A 17587-nucleotide genomic window follows, 5' to 3' on the forward strand; every position below is an offset into this window, starting at 1 on the left:
CAAATGGCTAACAGACACATGAAAAAATGTTCATCGTCATTAGCCATCAGGGAAATTCAAATCAAAACCATATTGAGATACCACCTTACACCAGTTAGAATGGCAAAAATTGACAAGGCAAGAAACAACAAATGTTGGAGAGGTTGTGGAGAAAGGGGAACCCTCTTACACTGTTGGTGGGAATGCAAAGTGGTCAGCCACTTTGGAAAACAGTGTGGAGGTTCCTCAAAAAGTTAAAAATAGAGCTACCTTATGACCCAGCAATTGCACTACTGGGTATTTACCCCAAAGATACAGATGTAGTAAAAAGAAGGGCCACCTGCACCCCAATGTTCATAGCAGCAATGTCTGCAATAGCCAAACTGTGGAAAGAGCTGAGATGCCCTTCAACAGACGAATGGATAAAGAAGATGTGGTCCATATATACAATGGAATATTACTCAGCTATCAGAAAGGATGAATACCCAACTTTTACATCAACATGGATGGGACTGGAGGAGATTATGCTAAGTGAAATAAATCAAGTAGAGAAAGTCAATTATCATATGGTTTTACTTACTTGTGGAACATAAGGAATAGCATGGAGGACATTATGAGAAGGAAGGGAAAAAATGAAGGGGAGGAAACCAGAGGGGGGAGATGAACCATGAGAGACTATGGACTCCTGGAAATAAACTGAGCATTTTAGAGGGGAAAGGGGTGAGGGGATGGTTTAGCTCGGTGATAGGTATTAGGGAGGGCACATATGCATGGAGCACCATGCATGGAGCAGTGGGTGTTATATGCAAACAATGAATCATAGAACACTACATCAAAAACTAATGATGACTGTATGGTGACTAACATAACATAATAAAAAATATATTTTTAAATAAATAAATAAATGCAGACTTGTTGTGAGTCTTACTTTCCAAATTCTGATTCCATAGGTCTAGAGTAGGGCCTCAGGGATATACATTCTGATGCAGGGATTAGAAGTCTCAACTTCAAAAAGCATTTTTCTTCAGTATTGAGTACATAACACACAGTACCATATCTGCCTAATTCATCGATTTAGAGTCCCTTCAACTTTCAGTCATGTAGTCTTTTAACCCTGAGTTAAGATCAAATTCAAATACTTATTTTTTTTATTTTTTACAAAGACCTGTACCTTACATTCAGGTGTCTCTGTATCAAATGCATATTACTATTTTGATTATGTGTCTCAGTCCTACTAACTGAACTTCTGCTTTGTTCCTGTGATGAAGCACTCACCTTGAGTACCAATGGACTTAGTAATGAGTCTTCTGCCTCATTTTCAGTCTTGAACCTCTCATTTATCTCAGAATTATTGTCCTATTTTTTTTTCCAGTTCTCTGAGGCTCAGCTCCTGTACAATGATCAAGACTATTGTACCTGATGCTAGACCATCGGCCAGGATTTGAACATATTTCCTTCTGCTGCCCATTTACTAGGGAAATACCTATTACTCCTTTCTGGACGTCTCTGACACTGCCTGTCCTCACTGCTACATATTACCAACCATCAAAGTTCATGGGTAATCTACTCCAGTATTTCCTCAAATTTACAGAGCATCAGATCACCTAGAGAGATGCTTAAAAGTACAGATTCTTGGGCATCACCTCTTGAGGCTGTGATTCAGCAAATCTAGAGTGAAGTCTGTGGCTTTAAAGTTTGGCATGTCATTGAAGAATTTAAAACACACACCCACATACACACACACACACACTTAAACTGGGCTTTTAAGAATGAATTTTGTATGACATAAAAAAGGAAAAGGACAATATAGCTACAGGAAGCAAAGCAATTTGATCATGAGAAAGTGTAGGGTACGTTTAAAAAGAGTGAGTCTAATCAATTATTAGCCCCATAGCAAGTAGCAAGAGTTTAATAAATGTTCTTTGAATTGAATACATGAAGTCTAATGTGCTGAAAAAATGAAGTTTGGCTAGAGGCATCAGCTAGATGAGGAAACGCAGTGGAGGGACATAAGAATGAAAAGCTAGACAGAAGTCAGATTCTAATTGGTGATAAATTCGGGGATGCATTTTCTAGACAACAAGAATAAGTAAAACATTTGGAGTATCCCGGGTCATCTCCTACACCTTTTACCTTTCATTCTGATCTCTTTGCTTCAAATACCCAAATCTATGTCTAACGTTTACCCTCAGATAATAAACTTCAACTGCCAGCACATAAATGCTCTAAATTGTGTATTAGAGACAATTCAATCAAAGTAAGTAGGTAGGAAGAAAAGACTGATGGGCAGGCTGGATGAGGGTGTGTGGTAAGGCTACTTGAGGTATTATTACAGGAAGCAACGAGAATCTGATGCAAAATGGGGCAGTCAAGTTGAAGAAGGAGCAGATTGCAGAACCATGGCAGAGACTGAATTAATAAGATCTGATTTTATGTAGGAGAGATGGGAGCAAGAATCACATATAAATATGAGGCTTGGTGTCCAAATGATTATAAAGTACAGGCATAGAAAAGTAGGGAAGAGAAGAATTCATGTAGCATAAATTCCATGTGAAGAAGTTTAGGGTTGGTACGCCAACCAGTTCCTTAGCTGAAATTTTCTAATAATTTATGTGTGTGTATTTGTGTGTGTGTGTGTGTGAGAGAGAGAGAGAGAGAGAGAGAGAGGATAAAATGCAGGAGAAAGTAGATCGAATTGATGGAGTGATGTTCTAGAGGAGATATATTGAAACAAAAATAAACAGATTCCTGAAAAGAGGAAAGCAATGGCACCCCTGAGAGGCTATCTTGAGAGCATAAATAAAGATATGGGCAAATTTTGAAGGAGGTCAAGTCAGTATCACTGATGTAGTAAAATGAATAATCACATCAAATATAGATGATAGTGTGGGTATATTATGTTCAAAATGAGAGCAGAATTCTGCTATGGAAAATTGAAAGAGTGTAAACAAAGGATGTATAGAAGATTATGGAGCAGGTAGGAGAGTTAGAAAAGGTGAATTTATAGCTGAAACAGGTAAATAATTTCTGTTTTTTTTATAGCACTAGTCTTCAGCCAGCATCTGGTGAAAACAATGGAATTCTCTCAGAGTTGGGAAACCCCTGGAAGTTGAGTCACAATGGCCTGGTTTGAGATGTAAGGAGTAAGAGGCAGGTGTTGCTGAAAAGCATCAATTCCAGCTGAACAGGGAGAACACTGAAGTATGAAGAAGTGTTGCACTGAAAGAATGAGAAGGAAAGGATGCCGAGGAAACCAGGGAAAAGGTACACCATGTCTCAAAGTTCTGTGGTTTACCACCTCAAGGATAGAGAAGTGGAGTAAAATTGGGTGATGCTGATTTCAAAAGGCAGAAGGAATTAAAAGATGCTACCAAGATAACAGATCTGGATGTGCCAGAAGTAAACAATTATGCCATTACCCACAGTCCCTATTAGGACTTCCAGAGAAGTAGCATCATCAGGAAGGAATCAGACTTACATTTATATGAGCAGGTACAATACTGGAGAAGGAAGGATGAAGGAGATTATGACGTAGGTCAGACCAGTGTTAGGGAGGGCAAGAGTTTTCTTCTTCGTGGACTAGAGCTTAGTGAACCGGATGTTTTTATTCAAATAATATAAAGATTAGGGCTAGTATATAGGAAAACAAATAGATGAAAGAGAGTTTGACTCTGCCAGCTATGGAATTCAGGGAAGCATCCATAAAATTCCATAAAATCAATTAAGTAAAAAAGAGATAAATATCAAAATGTTTACATGTTCACTCCATATTTTAATTTATGAGAAAGCATAATTTGATAAGCTCAGAGTTTGGATAATAAGAAATATTTGTGGAAACACAGTAGTACAGATTTGCTCTCTCCTTTCCTCCTTTTAATCTCCTAATGTCGTGGAGAGGGGTCAGTGTACTACACAGCTAGTACTCAGGTAACACATGTCATAAAAATGTATGTGTTACATTTTTAAATATTTCTTTCATATCTTCAGATAAATGTGCTATAAAGACAATTACCATATGAATTCACTCATATGTGAAACTTAAGAAACAAAACAGATGAACAGAGGAGAAAAAAAAGAGAAAGAGAGGCAAAGCAGGAAACAGACTCTTAATTATAGAGAACAAACTGAGGGTTGCTGGAAGGGAGGTGGCTGGGGGATGGGCTAGATGAGTGATGGGGATTTAGGAGGGCACTTGTGATGAGCACTGGGTGTTGTATGTAAATGAAGAATCACTAAATCCTACATCTGAAACTAATATTACATTGTTAACTGGAATTTAAATAAAAACTTGAAAGAAAAGAAAAAGATTACAACTGGTGTTGACCAATGTATGACATCGGCCACAGACGGTTACTTGTTTTGGGTGTTAGGTACCTCTTTCAGGTAAATTACCTGTTTCAGATTAGTTACATGTTTCACAGTAGTTACCTGCTTCAGGTAGTGTGCTGACGTTGCATGTTTTTTCATCACCTTCACCAGCTGAGGTTGAAGCTCTTATTTTAAAGACATATGAGGTATTGGCAAGAAGTTTCATGAAAGTATACATATGATCTTGGGGAGAGACTCTTGTAGAATTCCTTTCAGCTGTTATCACATAATGAATAATTATTCCATTTGCCTTTTTGGGTGGATCCCACTTCACTAAAGCTGACTGCCAGCTAGTTGCCATACACCGTATATTCTGTACGGCATCTGGAACTTAAAAGATAAACAAATGCCCAAAGTTAAAATTTATACACATGTAGTAAATGATTTCATTACCTGATTGCTATAAAATCATGTTTAGGAGTTGAGACCAAATAAAAATTTAACATATCAAACTTGCAATGTGTGCTCAATAAGTTCTTAACATAGACTGAATGAAATGGCAGTTGGCTCATTTTCTATGCTATTATGTTAATCCTTACAATAGTGAGCCAATCACTGAATATTTTCCTAGGCCCAAGCAGCAATCATCCTCAAATCCTGAGAAGCAACTAACTGTAAAGCCTCAAGCTCAGGCAGTGGTTGAAGCCTGCCCTCTTTATCTCTTAACCGGAAAGGAATAGTCTTAGTAATACTTTTTTTATGGAATATTTTTATGGAAAACATAGATGTAGGTACCTCCATGATTGACACATCTGGGCCTAACATTGTTAGGAGATAGTTGGACAGTTAGGTAGTCAGGGTGATGGTCCCCAATGAGAAAATATGGAGTCAGGACAGCTAAAATAAAACAGCACTAACATCTGGTTTTGCAGCTTAGACAGGACCACACTGACATTCTGCTTTGCAGCCTTTGCAGAAATGACTTCTGCAAAATGTCCTAAAATAAGACAATTAACCACAAAGCATATGTCAATATCATGAGCAAGGGGCAGTTAAGACATAAGCCCCCAGATGTCCCACCAAAACAGACCATCAGCACGTGGACATTAACCTAATATGTAGACAGATACATGATCAAAGCCCTGGTTGGCACGACTCAGCACACCCTGATTGCTGAAGATAGTTCTGCAAAAGAGCTCATAAAAACCCTTAAACTTAGAAACTCCAAGGGCAACCCTCTCAGGTCCCCTCCCTCTCTGGGAGCTTTATACTCTTGTTCAATAAACTTTGCTTTGGGGCTCACCACTCTTTGTCTGGTCTACCTTTTCATTCTTCAAAGCAGTGTGACCAAGAACCCAGGGCACTAAAGGCAGAGAATTCCTGCAACAACAGTACTAGGAAACATGCAATCAATTTAGGGATTTTGTTTTTACAATTGGTAGGCTTCTTCGGAAGAATTGTGAAGACCTGATCCCTCAGTATCTTTTAAAAAGTCATTGGAGGGAAGATTTAAATCAGTCCCAGTTTTTAATTCAGTCCCAGTTTTTTTCTAGAACTTCTATGAATTTACTTGGAAGTAACCCAATTTCTCAGAGGCCCACTATATCTTGTGGACCTGGTTGAAGAGCAGTATCCCAATCCATCAAAATGACTGCAGATTAGAGAGACTGGCTACTTCCCATGGAAATGTCCAATTATGTAATGCCCCCTAATATTAGCATAGCTTTTCTTATTATAGTAAAAAGAGGATGCTAGAAGGAAAATTCGCCTATCATCATTTTGTGGATTATAAAGAAGTAGTGGAGTATACAAAGAATTTGTGGAGTATAAAGAAGTATAAACAACTTGCTGTCATTATGCAAAACATAGTTATTGAAAGAATACTCAAGTATTATCTTTGAGTTTTCTCCTCTGACCTAAATTTATCTTTACAAATCCTTCTTCCTTTTTAAGATAAAGACATCAGAACTAAAGGATGTGTGGCATTTAAAATGAAAGAAAAGACAATTTCTCGGGGCGCCTGGGTGGCTCAGTTGGTTAAGCGACTGCCTTCGGCTCAGGTCATGATCCTGGAGTCCCGGGATCGAGTCCCGCATCGGGCTCCCTGCTCAGCAGGGAGTCTGCTTCTCCCTCTGACCCTCCTCCCTCTCATGTTCTCTGTCTCTCATTGTCTCTCTCGCAAATAAATAAAATCTTAAGAAAAAAATTTTAAAAAAAAGAAAAGACAATTTCTCAGCAGATCCAGGGTTCTGGCAATTAAATATTATTAATTATTTGCTTCCTTATTTTCAAAAATATATAATATTTTTATAAAGTAAATTAAGAGACAGTTGATACTTTGCTTAAGTTTAATTTATAAACCCAGATTTTGTGAATATCTATTTCACTGACCCTGTAAATCAAAAAATAATTAACCAGCGATATTTAACACTTGAAGTTGAAAATTTCTTTTATTTAACCAATCAAGGCATAGAATTTTATGCAATTTTATTTTATTGATAAAAGTATTTACTGTGTTATTGTCTACAAGGTTAGCCTTGATTTTTTACTAAACTGATACATGTATAAATTGTTAAAGTGTTTTTCTTCTTTATAGGTTTGGCATTTGTATATAATATGTAAATTATCATTTATAATATAACCATTTCCTACAGTCATGTCTACCCTTCACTAGAGGTCAGAAACTAATGTTCTAATTCAGTTTCTTCACTAACTTTTTCAGACCTTTTTATCTAAACTGCCTGAATCGTGGTTTTTTTCATCTGTAATACGAGAATGGGGCAACAGTAGTATTTTTTTTGACCACTAAGTGTGTGTCCAACACTCTAATAAGAACTTTATGTGGATCTTTTAAAATATTTTGCACCACAACGTTATAGGCGGCTACTGCTAATATGTGTTTCTTTTCAGTTAGGAACATAGAGGCTCAGAGGACTCATGGGCCTTTGCAAGGTTATACAGCTAGTAAGCTTATATTCAAATCCAGACACTGACTTCAAAGCATGTACTTTTATCCACGATAAATATTGTCTTAGCCTGTCTAAAGTTTCAGATATTCATAAATTAATGCAAAAATGACTAATTTATCAGTGAGTGCTCCCCAGTTTCAATTTAGAGGTTCACTAAAACAAGAGGAAGTGCATCTAAAGGTACAGAGAAAAAATAACTAGAGCAATATCTTGTGCTCACTCAATAATCATTGATGAAAAAAGTGAGGACGAGGTGCCTTTAAACATATGGTCCAGTTGAGAGAAGGAAAAGTGCATTTCTAAGTCACCCATGAAATAGATCATAAATGAAAACTATCCAGTACACAAGCAAAGGTCAGCTTTGGCATGGATATGACATGTAGGTAAGCTGTGTAATTAGACCAGTGGTATTTCATAGTCTTCATAATCCCCTCCACATGTTACAAATAGACTACGGAAAGTAGAAGTTTACATAATGACCAGTGGTCTTCACGTGTCACAATATATCTTCTTTAAAAAACCATCGGTATCGCTTCATGTAAATATAAACCAACCTGTTAAAAGTGGCTACTGATTGGTTTCTCTTCCCTCCCCCCAATCCCAGCTGTCTCAGTTGATGCTAAGAATTTAAGAAACAAAACAAACGAGCAAAGGGAAATAAAAAAGGGGGAGAGAGGCAAACCAAGAAATAGACTCTTAACTATAGAGAACTGTTGGTCACTAGAGGGGAGGTGAGTGGGGTTGGGTGAGATAGGTGATGGGGATTAAGGGGGGCACTTGTGATGAGTACCTGGGGTTATATGGAAGTATTGAATCACTATTGTATACCTAAAACTAATATTACCTTGTATGTTAACTAACTGGAATTTAAATAAAAACTTTATATAAAAAAAGAATTAAGTAGTTTTTACAGATACCTAGAAACCTACTTTATTCCTAAACGATTCCTTGATTTCAATTTCCTCAGTTCAAAAGGAAAAACCACGTGTAAGTATATATATATTTGCACACAAGACCCAGCCTACTGTTAAAGGCCTGAAATTCAACTTCCCTTTGAATGCACTATTAAATGATGATACTTTATCACATAAACCAAAAGGAAAGGAAAAGTGTTAAATACAAAGTGAAACATTTTAGGATGAAAAAACTGTGTCTCACCTGATTCTTGAGTTGTGAATTTTACTACATTACTAAACTGATTGCCATTTCCGACTTTTGTAAAGGCAGATAGGCTGACAGAATAGGTGCTGACTGGTTCCAGTCCAAAAAGTTGGGCTTCAGTTTGAACACCTGAAATATTCTGAAAAGCAGGAAAAAATTCTTTGTCATGATGCATCACCAAAAATTTGTAACTGGGAGAAATATTTTATTACATTAAAGTTATGCTGTCTATGTTTAATAAGCATGGGTATTTTCAGTTAAAACAAATATTAAACATTTTTTTGTGCCACCGGGTGTGATCATATGATGATATAGGATGAACTGGGCACCCTCTCAGCCCTGAAAAATCTCATACTGGCCATGTTTTTAATTTTTTTTTAATGTTAGAGTATTTCGTTTTCATTTTGTCTCCCTAACACTTGCTTGGATTAATATACTGATTACTTCCTTTAAATTTGCAAAACTGAAAGTCCCCAACTTAAACTTATGGGTGGTTGACAATGTTAGATTATTCTTGAATTCATCTAGAGTCATTTTTTAAAACCCAGTAATACTAGGTAAATCAATTTATTCGTCAGCTACTTCTTGCTAGGCACTGGGAATACAACAGTTAATAAAACAAAATCTCTGCTCTCATGAAGCTTAAAATATGAGTTTTCTCAGACAACTCCTAAATTTTACCCAATCTCTTAGGAAAATGAAAAAAGGAAAACAGTTATCACAACTGCTCAAGGAAGGATATGTGTTCACATAGAAAAATTTACCATTAAGTATAAAGTCTTCATTCAAAGATAATTGCCAAAACTGAGAGATCAGTTAAGACTAATCTGTTATCCATATGGAAAGAGAAGACAATCTCCTATGATGGTATAATTTTAAAAATACTGTATTTTATCTGACCCAAAATATACACCACTTCGACTTATTTATTAAACATTTCAGTAACAGAAATTTAGTAAGAATACTAACTCGCAGGGAGTTACAGTTTAATCACATTTTAAATTAAATTATATTTTAAATTAATATTCCAAGTCATTCATATACTTTAGGGACTCATTCTGTTACACTATTGCCTTCCATTCTTTCACACTTACTATTTATAAAGCATACTGTTAGATAACCAGGAGATTATAAAGATACACATAAATAAATACATGGTTCCTGTGATTAAGGAATTTTTATATTAAACAAAGAAATCTATCAACAAATATTTACTGAGGAGAAATTAAACATAACTAGGTAAATTTTGACTTGGATTAGGAAGGGCTTGTATCCAGAGAAGTGACTGAACCCGAGATTATAATAAAAAACATGAGCAGCTTACTGGATAGTGACCATATTTACCTAAGAGTAAGTTGTAAGAGGGAGACATGAGTGAGGAATATTTCCAAACATTTTAACAGAACTTTTTAATGAATAAACAATTTCTTTCCATATATATGAGTGAGCCAAGTTACCAGTAGACCAGGATCTAAATGGTCTCCATGTGGACCACACTGGATTGACTGCAATGGTAGGAATATTTGTGGGTGGTTCTGGAATTATTCTGCCTCCACATACCCATATATTATTTGAAAGGATAAAAAGGAAAAGAAATAGAAACTGATAAGACAGAAGTAGAAGAAGGGGCACCTGGGTGGCTCAGTCGGTTAAGCGGCTGCCTTTGGCTCAGGTCATGATCCCAGGGTCCTGGGATCAAGCCCCACGTCAGGCTCCCTGCTCAGTGGAGAGTCTGTTTCTCCCTCTCCCTCTGCCTGCCTCTCTGCCTACTTGTGCGCTCTGTCTGTCAAAATAAATAAATAAAATCTTTAAAAAAAAAAAAAAAAAGACAGCGGTAGAAGAAGACACAGAAAGGGAAATAGGACGATACACTTGGAAAGGAAATAAGGTGGCATGAAGTACATGTAAAGGAACTTAAAATAGACTATGAAGGGGTGCCTGCGTGGCTTAGCGGATTAAGTGCCCAACTCGGTTTTTGCTCAGATCATGATCTCAGGGTCCTGAAATTGAGCCCTGCCTCGGGCTCCAACCTCAGCGGGGAGTCTGCTTCTTTCCCTCTCCTTCTGTCCTCCCCATTCTCACGCACATGCTCTCTCTCTAAAATAAATAAATATCTTTTAAAAAAGAAGACTATGAAAATTGACAGAAGAGAAAATGGATGTAAAAAGGAGTAACTAAAAGTAGTAAATTTTTTAAAATTTAATTTTATTATGTTAATCACCATACACTACACATCATTAGTTTTTGATGTAGTGTTCCATGATTCATTGTTTGCGTATAACACCCAGTGCTCCACTCAATACGTGCCCTCTTTAATACTCATCACCAGGCTAGCCCATCCCCCCACCCCCTCCCCTCTAGAACCCTCAGTTTGTTTCTCAAGTCCATAGTCTTTCATGGTTCGTCTCCCCCTCCAATTTCCCCTTCATTTTTCCCTTCCTACTATCTTTTTTTTTTTTTAACATATAATGTTTTATTTGTTTCAGAGATACAGGTCTGTGATTCATCAGTCTTACACAATTCACAGCACTCACCATAGCACATACCCTCCCCAATGTCTATCACCCAGTCACCCCATCCCTCCCATCAGACAACAAAAAGAAATAAAAAGCATCCAAATCAGCAAAGAAGAAGTCAAACTCTCACTCTTTGCAGATGATATGATACTTTATGTGGAAAACCCAAAAGACTCCACCCCAAAACTGCTAGAACTCATACAGGAATTCAGTAAAGTGGCAGGATATAAAATCAATGCACAGAAATCAGTGGCATTCCTATACACCACCACCAACACAGAAGAAAGAGAAATTAAGGAGTCGATCCCATTTACAATTGCACCCAAAACCATAAGATACCTAGGAATAAATCTAACCAAAGAGGCAAAGAATCTGTACTCAGAAAGCTATAAAATACTCATGAAGGAAATTGAGGAAGACACAAAGAAATGGAAAAATGTTCCATGCTCATGGATTGGAAGAACAAATATTGTGAAGATGTCAATGCTACCTAGAGCAATCTACACATTCAATGCAATCCCCATCAAAATACCATCCACTTTTTTCAAAGAAATGGAACAAATAATCCTAAAATTTGTATGGAACCAGAAAAGACCCCGAGTAGCCAGAGGAATGTTGAAAAAGAAAAGCAAAGCTGGCGGCATCACAATTCTGGACTTCAAGCTCTATTACAAAGCTGTCATCATCAAGACAGCATGGTACTGGCACAAAAACAGAGACATAGATCAATGGAACAGAATAGAGTGCCCAGAAATGGAGCCACAACTCTATGGTCAACTAATCTTCGACAAAGCAGGAAAGAATGTCCAATGGATAAAAGTAATAAATTTTAAAGAAAAACTATTCCCTCAATTAAAAGTGGTACATTTAACATTCATAGTATAAAGGTTATATGTTTGCTACTAGTGAAATTTTAATGGTAGCATTTCTACTGAAAAATCAAGATGTTTAAAAATTTTAGAATATAACTTCTCATATTCAGGTAAAGGTATACTGTCATTTCATGCTTAGTGTTATGACAATGCTTGATGGATTTTTTTAAATCTTTTTTAAAATAACAACAACAGCTAATACATTTAACATGTGCTAAAGATTATTCTAAATGCTTGATATAGATTTTCCCTTTATAATCCTCACTTTTTAATGTATGCATCTTTATAGCTCCCATTTTGCACTTGAAGAAACTGAGTCAGAAGAGATTAAGCAACTGCTATAATGCAGCACATTAAGTCTCAAAATGTGATTGCAGTAAGAAAATGATTGCTTTTTACTTTTGATATACATTGATATACATTTCCCAGTGACCCACACAGATAAAACAAACAAAAAATGGGAATATGTTAAACATATTAGCATTATTAATAGAATTTCACACTTCTGGGGAACAGATTCCACATTTATGGAGTACTATAATTCAAATTTTATTCAGCCAATCAGATTTTAAAGTAGTATCTTGATTTCCAGAAAGAAAGTCATTGCTCCTTATGACATAACCTTAACCACTGCTTTTGCTATTTACTATTTACTTTGTAAGCTACATATGCCATAAAAATGATTTACCATCAGCAATAAATTATAATACATATAATATTGGGGACAATGTTTACTGCAGAATTTTTTCACTCTTACTGTAACTAAATAAGAGCATTCCAGTTCTTCATTTGCCTTAGGGAAAAAAATAAAAACACTTTCTTAAATAAATGCCAGTCATATAACATTTCTTTTGGCAATTAAATGCTAGAAATCATACAAGTATATATGTATACTTGAGATCATTTGTTATATCAGTTCTTTGGGTATTTTTCATTGATTCTGGAACCTAAAAATGGAGGAGGGAAAGGGTATCTACTGTTGCAAACAAATTAGCACTGAAAGGAAAAGAATAACTGTATATCTTAAAAGACCAAGTAGTGTAGGATTATATTCTATCAGGGAAGATTAACAGATGTCCAGCATAAATACTTTTCTGAAAGGTTATAAACATTCACTTGGTATCTCTCTTAACAATAAATAGAAATACATTGCATTTAATATAATAACAGGTTTTAAGTAGTCTAAAAAATTTACTACATACTTTCCAGCATTAACAAAATAATGTAATTATTTCTTAACTCATAAATATCTAGAAGTTGTAAATTCTAAGTAAATTGCTCTACAAAGTATTCACCTTCCAATCTGACAAATGTTTTCTGTGTTTTCCACAAATATCCTCAAATCGTAGGAAAAAAAGATTATTCAAAAAGATGGTCCTTATTTAATTTAAAGCAGTCCATTTTCCCCGGCATGTCAAAAGATTTTAATTCAATTTTTGAATTTTTGAAATTAATTTATACTGTTATAATCAACCTACCTTATAAAATATAGCATCAGTTTCATGTTCATGAATTTTTAAACTATATACTTTAACAATACCGCCTGGAACAGGACTTGGGTTCCATTTCAGCCATACAAAGTCTGAAGTGTAGTTGATTAGGGTCAAATTTTGAGGAGGTGCTAAAGGCACTGCAGGAAAACACATCATAAAACTTACATTCATAACACTTTTAGCATAAAAATATCACTGTGACTCTAGCTTCCTGAAGACACTAGTTAAGATTTCTAAAATGATGATATTTTAATTTCAGAAATAAATAGCATCAGTAATTACGTTTTTATACTTGGAACTCAGTAGTTCCAAAGTTGTTTTAAACAAGCACTTCATTCTGAAGCTTGAGCTAAGAAAAAAAAAATGTTCAGCAAAGTAGATGAATAGTTGTGAGCCTGTTACAAATAGGTAATTGAATATCCTTTCAATTTCCACGCTGTTCCTTAAAAAGAGAGAGCAAGGCTGCAACAGTGAAGAGGTATGGATTCCGGCTTACCTGACTCATCTGTGTAAAAGAAAAGAGTACTGGAAGGACCAAGTCCTTTTATAGTTCTTGCAGCGGCAAAAAAACTATATAATGTGAATGGCGAAAGCTCTTCCAATATTAGATAATTATCAGAAGTAACGAAAGAGTAATTTTCATTTGGTCCTTGTAAAGTTAAATCATAACTTATTATTGCACCATTTGGCTTTACTGGGGGATCCCATGATAAGAGAACTGAGGTAGAGGAAAGGTTTTTAAAAGTGTTGATTATTGGTGAAGTTTCTGGGACTATAAAAGAAAAAAAGAATATTAAATGAAACAAAAGTGAATTAGCATTAAAAAGAAGAGGCTTTAATAATGATGGGACTTAATTTTATTAGCAGATAATTATTTTAATTTAAAAAATATAGAGTTATGTTTATTGAAAGGCTAATTATTTGAGAACAAACAGATTCTATATAAGAATGATGTTTTCTATCAAAAAGCAATATAAATAAGAGAACAGCAACAATCTGCTTATAGGCAATAAAAGGGTCCAGCCTACCATCTTCTTCAGTTTTGATGTGTAGCTGGGCAGTATAGGTATCAGAGAATCCTTTTTCTGTTGATGGAGTGATTTTTAATATATAATCAGTATATTTTTCCAGATTATCAAAATACATGTTTCTCTCATATGCAACGAGAAGTGGTCTCACATGATGAGGAGTCTGCTGTAAGCTCAGAGAAACATAGTAGAAGACTAGACCATTTGGTTGAGACGGCGGGCTCCAGCTTACATTTATTGCAGTTGACGAAATGGACTTGTAAGTTAGGTTTCCAACAAACCCTTCAGGTACTATGGCAGGTAACGTGCAAAATATAAAAATTATCAGTCACCCTAAATAAAAGTTGAGTAAATTCACAAACTGAGGGTAATTGTTGAAATGGCATCTTTTATACCATCAGCTCTTACACTGTTTAAATGCAGATGTAGTAATACCACCTATTACAAAGTATCATTTCAAAATAATTATATTAAAAATGATTCAAAATATAAACCCTGTCATCTTTAATATGTGTGAGATTGCTTTATATAATATTCTCTTGTCTTTTCTTTCCCTACAACATGGAGATTATCCATGTATTATACATGTATGACTGTGTATATATACTCAGATATTTAAATATTTGATAATGTATATTGTCTAAACAATATTTTTATTTTCTGTCTTCTAAAGATTATCTTTAGCATACATATATCACATCTAAGACCTCTCACCTGCAACTGTGCCCAGTAAGTGTTTATTATTCATGGTGCTATAATAGTCACTGATAAAACTTATAGTTTGGTGAAAATATGGGGACAGATCTGCACTTAAAGAATGCCTGAAATGATATTGACCACATACTGCACTAAAACACTTTGCTAAAGACTCTGAAAGCACATATTTTCACATATTTTTTCATATCTTATTCTGTTGCTCAATGTGTAAACGATTTAAAAGATTGTTCTAAGAAGGAAAGCATTCACTCCTCCTACTTATTGTGTCTGCCAGTTTACAATCTTAAGACAACACAGAATCTTACTATCAGCAGAAGTTTAGGTCAATGCCATTTCTCAATAAGAGACTAGTCTTTAAGAAATAAAACGACACCAGAAACAAGAAGAAATAGGCAATGATTTATGTATCATTGTATTCTTGAAGCTGAAACCTAAAAAACACCAAGCACTTCAATCATTAGAGTTTTCTGAATCCTCAGCACAAACAGGATACTGCTGACGCTGTATACAAGAAACTTCTGGGGTTAAAAAAGTAAAGATATTCCAGGTATCTGATTCAAAATCACAATAAGAACAAAGATGCTGTATAGAGTCCTATTTGGACTCAAAGGCTGAAATGGAAGTTGCTAGATTACAAAAAAAAAAAAAGAGTAGTTCTTAAAGCAGAGGAACAAGTATATTAAGTATTGGAAAATCCATCCATGTATACAACAGTATTTTTCATGCTTATAACTGGATGGCTGTGACATCCTTTGAAGAAATAAAAGTGACAGTTTTCATGAATGGTAGCAGTTTTCATGAATAGAAAAGGCTGTTATTATTGTAGCAGTTTTATAGCAACATTAAATACATTTTCAAACTTCTATAACTAGTTAAATGTGCCTAAATAAATTAGATTTCACTAGCAATATATACAAATAGAAAAAAGGTTCTGAAATAAAGTTTTAAATTAATCCTATTAAAGATTAATAAATGATTTTTGTTTACATACTGTCTTGATCTGTGTATACTTCAACTATGTCACTGCTTTTATTCCCATTTCCAACTGAAGTACTTGCTGTTACCCAAAATGTATAGTAGCTGAATATTGCCAGTTTCTCTATTATTGCAGATACGGTCATATTGTCAAAGTCATTGGTTACTTCACGGAGTGTAAAATTCTGAAAAATAAACATATTGTTTTAATTGTTCAGAATATAGTTTTAGTACACATGCACATCTCAAAATAATTATTATCCATGAATTGGTTGTCTCATTACGTAAATATGTCAATTTGAGAAAAATCAACATAGAAAATTTTAGTGCAATAATTAAACTGGAAATATGTTGTACTAAAAGAGGAATGGATGGTAGTAGTTTTTATCATAAAACCAACATAAAGAATAGCAAAGAGTAGAAACTTCCAGCTTAAGGAGAATGTTCAGCAGCCAATTGAAAATGCTACAACTCTACAGTGTCAGTTTTCCTTATAAGACATTCAAGTATTTTTCAAAACACTGACATATATTTTTGAACAAGTTTAGGATTATTATAAAGGCTTTTATTTTTTTCCTGCTAATGATGAAGAAATTATGAAAGTATTCACCTCTTTCTCTCAACTCAAATGGTTGTTATTCATCCTTAATGAGGCTTTTTTTTTTTCTATAATCATGGGGAGAAATAGGAAGTCCATTAGATGCATTTTCTTTCTTATATGCAGAGTAAGAGCAATTTTAAAATTCTTTTGCCTGACTCCTAGTTATATTTGTCCTAAGGCATTTTTTGATGATTAGGGAATTTATTTATACAATCATTTCCTTTCTGACCATATTTTAAACACAAAACACATAGTTAAAACCAATTATAAAATAAAGGAAAATAGACTTAAAAATTATGTAGGCAATTAGTATGAATAAGTCTTAATAATAATGTGCATCTACACCAAGAAAGCTCAATCATTCCAATCCATACAAAGCTTTGAGCTTCCTATAGATCTAAATTCAATTCTAGCAGAGTAACCCTCAATAAATCATCTCAACTCAAAGCTTTCCCTTCCTCATCTATAAAATAGGAATAATTATTTCTCCTTCACAGAGAGATTTAAGGATTAGATGATATGGAAGCACATAAAACAATATCATATCTGGTACACAATTAAAAGCACAATAAATGATAATTAGTTCATTTAAATGAAAAACATAGGGTAATCTGGGGCGCTCAGGTGGCTCAGTCAGTTAAACATCCAACTCTTTTTTTTTATTTTATTTATTTATTTGGTTCAGAGGGAGGAAAGAGAGAGAGGCAGAGGGAGAGGGAGAGGCAGACTCCCCACCTAGCAGGGAGCCTGAGGTGGGGCTCAATTCCAGGACCCTGGGATCATGACCTGAGCTGAAGGCAGACGCTTAACTGACTGAGCCACCCAGGAACCCCAAGCATCCGACTCCTGATTTTGGCTGGGGTCATGACCTCATTGTCCTGGAATGATCCCCATGTTGGGCTCTATGCTCAGTGGGGAGTCTGCTTGAGATTCTCTCTCTCTTTCCCTCTCAGTGCCCCTCCCCCCAA

At 35.2% G+C, this 17587-nt stretch overlaps 1 protein-coding gene and 1 long non-coding RNA gene across 4 annotated transcripts in view; one reads left to right on the plus strand and one right to left on the minus strand.

The window, feature by feature from the left end:
- The window catches only part of PTPRQ (protein tyrosine phosphatase receptor type Q), a 200353-nt gene that overhangs the window by 119514 nt on the left and 63252 nt on the right, over positions 1-17587 (minus strand). Inside the window, exons 20-25 of the mRNA XM_035002069.1 lie at positions 16035-16203; positions 14327-14617; positions 13795-14070; positions 13284-13435; positions 8415-8556; positions 4408-4677 (exon numbers count right to left, since the gene is read on the minus strand). Coding sequence (XP_034857960.1) covers positions 4408-4677; positions 8415-8556; positions 13284-13435; positions 13795-14070; positions 14327-14617; positions 16035-16203 — 1300 coding nt within the window. The remainder of the gene's footprint in view (positions 1-4407; positions 4678-8414; positions 8557-13283; positions 13436-13794; positions 14071-14326; positions 14618-16034; positions 16204-17587) is intronic.
- LOC118008528 overlaps positions 1-17587 on the plus strand; it is a 150915-nt gene that overhangs the window by 109158 nt on the left and 24170 nt on the right. For 2 of the 3 annotated variants that reach the window (XR_004678709.1, XR_004678707.1), the window contains exons 5-6: positions 1352-1537; positions 3022-4047. This is a non-coding gene — a long non-coding RNA (uncharacterized LOC118008528). Of the gene's footprint in view, positions 1-1351; positions 1538-3021; positions 4048-17587 lie in introns of those variants that run through there. The other variant, XR_004678708.1, reaches the window with a different exon arrangement.

Source organism: Mirounga leonina, unplaced genomic scaffold, assembly GCF_011800145.1.
Source record: "Mirounga leonina isolate KUSES-001 unplaced genomic scaffold, KU_Mleo_1.0 Mir_126, whole genome shotgun sequence".
In the NCBI taxonomy this organism is placed as follows: Eukaryota; Metazoa; Chordata; class Mammalia; order Carnivora; family Phocidae; genus Mirounga; species Mirounga leonina.